General features: G+C 38.7%; 1 protein-coding gene across 1 annotated transcript; it reads left to right on the top strand.

The window, feature by feature from the left end:
• Positions 1 to 5240: 5240 nt before the first annotated feature.
• Positions 5241 to 8674, top strand: LOC125238611 (zinc finger protein 271-like). The gene is made up of 3 exons (XM_048145967.1): positions 5241 to 5421; positions 5572 to 5847; positions 7503 to 8674. Exons 1-3 carry the CDS (start codon positions 5256 to 5258, stop codon positions 8243 to 8245), a joined length of 1185 nt encoding a protein of 394 aa, XP_048001924.1. The 5' UTR covers positions 5241 to 5255; the 3' UTR covers positions 8246 to 8674.
• Positions 8675 to 10118: the final 1444 nt, after the last annotated feature.

Below are 10118 nucleotides of genomic sequence, written 5' to 3'. Positions count from 1 at the left end.
TGGTGTCGATAAGTGTGCGGTCATGCATGTACAGCGGGGGGAGGTTGTAAATTCAGAAAATTTACAACTTTCTGAGACGACGTCGTTCAGATCTATCTCTGAATCAGAAACCTATAAGTACCTTGGTATGTCACAGTCGTTGGGTATTGAGGATGTTGGCATTAGACGGTCGGTGAAGGAGCGCTTTTTCAGTCGGCTGACAAAAGTCCTTAACAGTCTTTTGTCAGGAGGCAACAAAGTGCGCGCCTTTAACGCCTGGGTAATGCCTCTACTCACATACTCCTTTGGCATACTACGGTGGACCCAGACTGAGCTGGACGCCCTGGATCGGAGGGTCCGTTCACTGCTTACCACACATCGTATGTTACACCCGCGCTCGTCTGTTATGAGATTGTACATCCCACGGAAATGCGGAGGTCGAGGCTTCCTAAACGCCAAAGATCTCCACAACCGTGAGGTGTACAATCTCAGGAATTACTTCCTTAACAACGAGTGTGGGATGCATCGTGATGTGGTGGCAGTTGACGGAAACCTCACGCCGCTCTCCTTGGCGAAAGAGAACTGGCGCAAACCTGTGGTACTAAGTACTGCGGACCGCAAGGCGGTATGGGAGAGCAAGCAGCTACACGGGCGTTTCTACAAGGCCCTCACGGGACCCGATGTAGACCTGCTCGCATCGGTGAACTGGTTACGATTTGGGGACCTCTTCGGAGAAACCGAGGGTTTTGCCTGTGCAATTGCGGACGAAGTTATGATGACGAACAACTACCGGAAATATATCCTGAAGGACGGTACGGTCGACATTTGTCGGGCATGCCGCCGTCCCGGAGAGTCACTCAGGCATATCATTTCCGGTTGTTCTCATCTTGCTAACGGCGAGTACTTGCACAGACATAATCTCGTAGCCAGGATTATTCACCAGCAACTTGCTCTTCAATACGGCCTTGTGGACCGCGAAGTACCGTACTACAAGTACTTACCTGCGCCAGTTCTCGAAAATGGTCGTGCCACGCTCTATTGGGATCGATCTATTATCACTGACAGGACTATTGTAGCCAATAAGCCTGACATTGTGATAATAGATCGCCCGCAACGCCGGGCAGTGCTCGTTGACATCACCATCCCCCATGATGAGAATCTCGTGAAAGCCGAGAAGGACAAGTCCAGTAAGTACCTAGACTTGGCCCACGAGATAACCGCCATGTGGGATGTTGAATCAACGATCATTGTTCCGATAGTCGTTTCAGCGAACGGTCTCATAGCGAAGAGTCTCGACCAACATCTTAAGAGACTCTCGCTAGGTGGCTGGATCAAGGGCCAGATGCAGAAGGCGGTGATCCTGGACACAGCGCGGATAGTCCGACGGTTCCTCTCTCTGCGGCCCTAACCACCGGCAGCTTGGGCCCTGCCCAGCTGCTGGCGGCACCCTAGGTTAGGTTTTTTATAATGTGTTTATATGTTTTTTATATTGTTTTGTATGTGTCTTTGTATTTTACTTTTATATTCATATTTAATAAAACACCGTGAATATTCGCAACAGACTGATTTATTTGACAAGTAACGGTACTCAATAAGTTTTATACATTGGGAGCATAGATGGCGCTAGCAGTAACGAATCAACTATAATTAAGATTTTGATATACATACCAATACCCCCACTTATCAAAATAAGCTAAATTCTTATACATGGATACACATCCAAACAAAAAAAAAACTCAACTACAAAAAATCCCATACATAATTGGGTAAATGAGATAAATCTACAAAGGAACAATACCAATCATTTTCATGAACTTGTAGTGTTTAACAGAACACAAACCTTTGGTAAGTACGTCAGCAGGCATTTCCTCTGTAGGTATATACTTAATATTCACATAGTTACACTTAACAACATCTCTAATATAGTGATAGCGTACATCTATATGTTTTGATCTATTATGACTTTGACAACTAGATGCTAATTTCAAAGCACTCTGATTATCACAATTTAAATTAATTACATGATATTCACCTATAATTTCATGTAATAAGTTTCTTAAGTAAACAGCTTCTCTAGAAGCTTCTGACAAAGCTGTGTACTCTGATTCTGTACTTGAAAGGCTAACAGTCTTCTGCTTTCTGCTTTGCCAAGAAACAGCTGATCCAGACATAACAAAACAGAAACCAGTATAAGACTTCCTGTCTATAGCATCACTTGCCCAGTCACTGTCTACAAAACCTTGCAAATCACAATTATTATTACTGTACTTCAAACAATAGGTTTTTGTACACTGTAAGTATCTTAAAATTCGTTTTGCATAATTATAATGTTCACTGGTATAACAATGATTAAATTGGCTTAGATAGCTTACCGCATATGCTATGTCTGGCCTTGTTAAGACCGCCAAGTACATCAAACTTCCTATTAACTTTTGGTAAGGCACATTAGGTAAACTTCCTTCAGCTTTTTCCAAATTTAACTTAGGCTCAATAGGAGTAGTTTGCAGTTTACATTCTGACATCTGAAATTTACATACTAACTGTTCAATATAATGTTCTTGATCTACAGTTATTACATCTTTATTTTTATTTAAATTTATTCTCATGCCAAGATACTGTCTTACAGGGCCTAGGTCCTTTAACTTAAACTGTGAACTTAATACATTTTTCAATTTTTCAGTCTCACTATCACTGTTTGAAAAAATCAGAAAATCATCTACATAGAGCCCGACAATTATCTTAACTTTCCCAGTAGTTTTTGCAAACAAACACGGTTCATACTGACTGTTTTTAAAGCCCAATTTACAAAGACAGTCTTTAACCCTCTCATACCAGGCTAGAGAAGACTGCTTTAACCCGTAAATAGCTCTCTTAAGTTTTAACACTTTTCCCCCACTTTTGTTTGCAAAACCTTCAGGAATTGACATGTATATGTTTTCTTTGAGAAAACCATTTAAGAAAGCTGTAGTAACATCTAAATGCGTTATACTCATTCCTAACTTTACACTAAGAGCAAATAACAATCTCAAAGTTGAATGACGCACAACAGGAGAAAAAGTGTCTGTATAGTCAACACCAGGCTTTTGCGTAAAGCCTTTGGCCACGAGCCTCGCACGATAACGCACATTATTGTCCACATCACTTTTTTTATTAAAGACCCACCGACACTTCACTACCGACACATTACCGGGGTTCTTGACAAGCTCCCACGCATCATTGTCCTCGAACGACTGCAGTTCGTCAGATATGGCGCGTCTCCACTGCTCCTTCTCTGGCCCCTCGAGAGCCTCCGAGTATGTGATCTCCTCTGAAGCTGGAACAGTACTGGGAAGACACATGTTGCCAAATCCATAACCCATAACCTAATAAAACACCGTGAATATTCGCAACAGACTGATTTATTTGACAAGTAACGATACTCAATAAGTTTTATACATTGGGAGCATAGATGGCGCTAGCAGTAACGAATCAACTATAATTAAGATTTTGATATACATACCAATAATATTATAAAAATCTTAACCTAAGAAGCAAAATAAATAAAGGAAAATAATAATTCATTTATTTCAGATTAATAATCCATAATACATTTAAACAACAAAGAACAAAATAATTGAGACATGACACACAAAAACGAATAATACACTAAAATTAAACAATAATATCAAAATAAAATATCACAATTCTTAGAACAACTTAAATTATTTAAATTAAATTATTATTTCAGTTTAAAATATCACAAACCGTCAGTTAGACGTCCTATGCAGCCTATCCCAGTGAAGCTGGAAAGGACCGTCCAGGCGCTCTGCCACCGTCTGAAGGAGGTCCGTCCGTTTTATGACGTCTTCTAGTATCGTCGTAAAAAGTTTGGGTGAAATGGTATCTCCTTGGCGCACCCCCCTACGGATGGATATTGGATCACTGAGTCTATGAAGCCAGACTTGCATTGTTGCCGAGCTGTATAGCTCCCGGAGCACATCCACATAGCGAGCATCAACTGAGCAGCGATGGAGAGAGTCAAACACAACCCAATGTCCGACACTGTCGAAAGCCTTTTCGTAATCTACGAATGCCATGCACAAAGGACGGTTGTACTCGTGACTTTTCTCCATAAGTTGCTTTATTTCGTGAGTAGTACTAGAAGTACTATTTATTTTGTGGTTACAGTCCAATATTATTTACCTACGTTAAAGATCAATGCAGATTTGGAGATGATGTCCAGCTATTTGATCTCATCACGAAAAAACTAACTTAATCACAAATTCATCACCGGATTTGTATGTGAGGTCAGTACAGACGAACACATCGTATATTGTGGTGACCGGACCAATGCTGCGTCAGGTACGCCCGTCTGTTACGATTTTTAAAAGTTGACATTTTGTCTTTAAGATTATGTTGTAGTTGTAGAAAAATGTAAATAGAAATTGATATCTTGTATAAAATACGATAGTAAATGTAGAAAAAACCTATACAAGTGAACATTATTAATTCACTAATGTTTTCTATAAAGTACTTAATATTATTTTGATCATCGTAAAGCTAGGAACACACTACGCGGACGTCCGTCGTAAATCGACCGCGGACGGGAATCTGGACAATGGAAATACACATAACCGTGCAAACTATCGGTCGACGGACGCGGACGTGGCCTTGAGCGCACGGACGTCCGATCGAAATCTGGCTCTCTGGATGTTTTGTTCCGTGCACACTGATAGGTCGCGGTCGCGGACGATTTACGACGGACGTCCGCGTAGTATGTTCCTAGCTTAATAGGTACATAGTGTAACTATCAAAAATTTACTTGTATGGAACTAGAATGGAGTTTGTAACCGAAGTGTCTGAGTTTGTGCGATTGAAGGAGGAGCCTGCTGAGCCAGAAGCGGAGCCCGAGCGGCGGCCGCCCGGCGCGGCGCGAGGTGAGTGTCCGGGTGTTTCTCGCGTGCATTTGGCTTAACGACATTGGCAGTGATTCTAACAGCCTCGCCGGTGCAATGTTTACAAAACTATCTTCATTGTAATTATGGCGTTTACTTAACTCTTGTATATGCTATTAAAATCGTTGCCAAGTAAATTTGTTCTGAGTCTAATCTTAATCGTTTTACTTAGCAGTGCACATCAAAGAAGAACCACAGAATGAACATCAGTCAGACAGTGACGAAATAGAAGATTGTTTGCAACACACAACGAGTGAATACGAAATAAATCCCTCATGCTTTGAAAATATTGTGAGCAATGTGATACATGGCTTGTGTGACGGTAGAGTCAAGGATGAGGTTATGCAGTCGGTGCCACAGATCCCACAGACAGCCTCCTGCTTGGACAAGGAGTGTGTGAGCGAAGCAGCCATGCTGGCCGGCCTGTACACGGACCATGATGTTAAAGATGAGCTTGTGCTGGGTGCGGAGTGCCCATATCGCCCTGATGTCACTCTAGTAGTTCATGGTAAGTTCTGAATTCTTGTGTAATGATGCACTCCCTATATTGGTACTAGTTTTATATTATGCCACATGTTTAATCCTTGAGTAAATAAGAAAGATTTAAATGTAGCACATATCTACAGAGATTGACCTTAATTTAATGTTTGTTGTGCAGGTCGCATTGGCCGTACACTTCGAGATTGCTCTGTGACACTTGAACACATCCCACACATCGATGTGCTAGCTAAGCGACAAGGCACAACTAGTAGCGACACTGAGTCCGATACTGATAAATTTACATTTAGAGATGAATTTCACACTGAAGAGAAAGAACCATTATGTGATCTTTGTGGTGAAAGATTCAGTGTAAAATCAGATTTAGTGAAACATGTCATAGATCATATCCACAGACCTCCGAGCATGGAACAGGAAGCCAGTGCGCAGGGCAATGGTGAGTGAATAGAATAGAATAGAATTTTATTGTATAACTGTGTACATGCATAGGTGTTTTTTATATCAATTACAAGAAGTATCAACAGTTGCCTGCTAGGGCGTACAATTATGGTAGGTAACCTACCCATTTTATAACTAAGCTTATTATCTTACAATTCTAACATTACATAGGTGTCTTATTAACTAGCAAAAAATTATTTTGTGTCATAAAACACTTGCTCGATCAGCCAACTCTTGAGCTTACATTCAAAACATAATTCCGTCTAGCGCTTTGATATTGAGAGGAAGATGTTTAAAAAACGGATAGCCATAATAAACGTGCTCTTTTTGTACATAGAGTTGTTAACCCGTGGAAGATATAGGTCATATTTGTATTGGTCTCTTATATTATTTTTTAATGATGACTTTTTAACAAAATATGCAGCTTGACTCTTTAGAAACATACATAGATCTAAGACATAAATACTTGCTAATGTCAAAATACGTTTTTCTTTAAATACGTCACGAAGTGAATCTTCTGTGTACATACAATATACAGTTTTTAAGCATTTTTTCTGTAATTTGAATGTTTTATGTACATCTACAGAATTACCCCAGTAGATAACTCTGCATGTAAGTAAGGGATAGACATTTCCATAGTAAGCATTTAGTACAATATTTTCTCAACATGTTTGAGCAAGTAGAGATAAGGCATAGCAACTACTGGATATCTTATTATTTATATGTTCAATATGAGTCTTCCAATTTAAGTGAGAGTCTATTTTAATCCCAAGAAAACTAGCACTGGTCACAACTAGCACTAGTCAGTGTATTTAGTTGATGACCGAATTAAAACCGGCCAAGAGCGTGTCGGGCCACGCTCAGTGTAGGGTTCCGTAGTTTTCCGTATTTTTCTCAAACACTACTGAACCTATCAAGTTCAAAACAATTTTCCTAGAAAGTGTTTATAAAGTTCTACTTTTGTGATTTATTTCATATTTTTTAAACATATGGTTCAAAAGTGAGAGGGGGGGGGCGCACTTTTTTTTCCTCTAGGAGCGATTATTTCCGAAAATATTAATATTTTCAAAAAACGATCTTAGTAAACTCTTACTCATTTTTAAATACCTATCCAACAATATATCACACGTTGGGGTTGGAATGAAAAAAGATATCAGCCCCCACTTTACATGTAGGGGGTACCCTAAGAAAACATTTTTTTCCATTTTTTATTTTTGCACTTTCTTGGCGTGATTGATATACATATTGGTACCAAATTTCAGCTTTCTAGTGCAAACGATTACTGAGATTATCCGCGGACGGACGGACGGACGGACGGACGGACAGACAGACATGGCGAAACTATAAGGGTTCCTTAGTTGACTACGGAACCCTAAAAATGATAGAAATTTGTATTGTGTTGTGCCTGTAATCATTTTTAAAATGGCATATATAAATTGGCTGTGCGTTTGAATACTTTCTGCAGCTGTTCTTAATGATTTACGGATATGAAACATAAAATAATTAAATTAAAAATATAACTGAAGGAAAGTGAGGAAACACTTTATTTTACTGTGAAAAAATTGTAGGTGTTTTGCAGAGTACCTAATGTGATTACAGTAAAAATATGTTTGTGATATTTTATCATTATTAATACTGTCTAAAATGTTTTAGCATTTGCTGGTCAGTGCCAGCAAGAGCAGGAGCGGGCTTTGTGCCGAAAATACGCGATCCAGGACTGCCGCGTGCGCCTCGAACGGCTCCGACACCAAGAGGCTCTTGCCGCCAACGACACGCAACACACGCATACGGAAATTGATGCGGAGGATATACACACTAGAGTTGACAATGGGAAACCTACTTGTGATCTTTGTGGAGATAGTTTTGCACTGAAATCGGATTTGAAAAAACATATCATGATTGATGTTCACATGCCGACCACACGACGTTCACAAGACCTTAGTCTGAACAAGGAATCAGATACTAGGATTCATATGTATGAGTGTGATATTTGCGGTGAAACATTTCAGCAAAAAAATACTTTACAAATTCATATCAAAACACACTCAAGACTGTCAAAGTCCAAGGACTCTAAATGCGATAACATAGGAGAAAAATTTTACTGTTGCGAAATATGTGCAGAGCGTTTCCGAAGTAGATTCCGATTGAATAAACATAGAAGAGTTCATTATAATATAAGTTCATATTCTTGCCACGTATGCGAAAAAAGATTTAAAACTCCTTCTGATTTTAAAAGACATACAAGTTTATGTAGTGACAAACGACCATATTCATGTGATGTGTGTAAAAAACGGTTTAAAACTAACGCTTATTTAAAACGACATATACTGTTTCACAGTGATAGAAGGCCATATTCTTGTGATGTGTGTAAAAACCGATTCAAAACTGTTTCCTGAGTTAATAGTCATACAAGGATACATAGTGACCTAAGACCACATTCTTGTGACGTATGTAAAAAGCGATTTAAGTTAAAGGCTGTTTTAAATCGACATACACTGACTCATAGAGCACCTTCACATTCGTGTGGTGTGTGTAAAAAACGATTTAGTACTAAGGATTATTTAAAACTACATATTCTGATTCATGGCGATTTAAGATCATATTCGTGTGATGTGTGTAAAAAACGCTTTAACACTCACGTTTATTTAAAACGACATATACTATTACACAGTGATACAAGGCCATATTCTTGTGATGTTTGTAAAAAACGATTTCATACTACTTCTGACTTGAATAAACATACAAAGATACATAGTGATCTAAGACCATATTCGTGTGACGTATGTAAAAAAAGATTTAAGTTTACGGCTGTTTTAAATCGACATGCACGGACTCATAGAGATCTTAAAAATTCATAATCTTAAAAAAAACTTGTATGCTACACGTTCACATTCGTGTGACGTGTGTAAAAAACGATTTAGAACTGAGGCTTATTTAAAACTACATACTCTTCTCCATAGTGATGTAAGACCATATTCATGTGATGTGTGTAAAAGAGGATTTATAACTATGTCTCTATTAAAACGACATACATTGGTCCATGCCGAAGTAAGACCAGATTCATAGAGATACAAAACCATATTTAAAAATATTTTAAGCGGGTTACTCACGTATTAAGTCGATATAGCATGTGCCTCGCGCTCTCGACATATAGAGGCGGGGTCGCCACTCTTGAGAAAGATCCTCGAAAATAGATCGTAACATGTCGAACGCTACTCTCAACTCATCTGAGAGGTCATCACTCGTGTGGATCACGTAGTGTGGATATGCCGCGGGATTCCAGGCTTTATGTGGTTAGAAAAAGGACAGTTTTTTATCATAATATTATGCCTACCTACCTTTGTATTATCAATTTATTGCTATTACGGGTCAATGTTTTAAATAGACCTCAAATCATCTTTGTTATTACCGCTGAAAGTGCTGAATTTATTTTTCTTAATTCACTTACAATAAAATATACGTATAAAAATTCACTTTATTATAGATAAATAATTTAGTGCAAAATAACAAAGTCATTTTCTTAGTGTCAAAGAAAGTTTGACTTTTTTATATTACACTTAAATAATACCTACATTTACAATTTCATTATTTTTATATAATCATTCCTATTTCCCTATATCATAACCAACACTTGCTCTTATTCAGTATCGTTTAATTTATAAATATTATTACTTATACGGGAATTGCTTTTAGTTTTCGACCAGTTACTGTATGCATGTTATGAAGTCATGCATGCCTTAATTCACCAAAAACTCAACACATAGATTTTGCAAGTTTTGCATCTCGCTATCAATCTGTCTATCATTTACAGTGTTTTACTAATATAATATACTGAACCGTAAAATTGTTTCTTTTTATAACCTCCATAATCTCCAAACCTATGATTTTTGAATAATACCACATGGTGGCAAAACAAGCCAACGGCTCGTCTGGTGGTAAGTAGTCACCGTAGCCTAAGGATGCTTGCAACTCCAGAAGTATTACTTGCACGATGCTGGCCCTTTCGCAATCTGTATAATATACTCCTGTTTTGAAGAATTCCATGTTGTACACCCTCAGTAAAATGGCAGGGAGCTGAAATGAAATATTTATTTTCCAAGTAGGCATATTACAATGCGTTTATGATCGTCAAATAAAACTACGCCGGCTCTAACCCTACGCCTCAGCCTCGAGAAGATTTCAGTCCCCCCTCAGTTGGGACCGGCAAGAAACATTCCACAGTCGGTCGCGGGAGGAAACTCCTCTTAAACCGCACAGTGCAGTGCAGGC

This window comes from Leguminivora glycinivorella, chromosome 24, assembly GCF_023078275.1.
Source record: "Leguminivora glycinivorella isolate SPB_JAAS2020 chromosome 24, LegGlyc_1.1, whole genome shotgun sequence".
Taxonomy (NCBI): Eukaryota; Metazoa; Arthropoda; class Insecta; order Lepidoptera; family Tortricidae; genus Leguminivora; species Leguminivora glycinivorella.
Note: the sequence above shows the minus strand (reverse complement) of the source record. Positions and strands in the feature narration are given on the sequence as shown.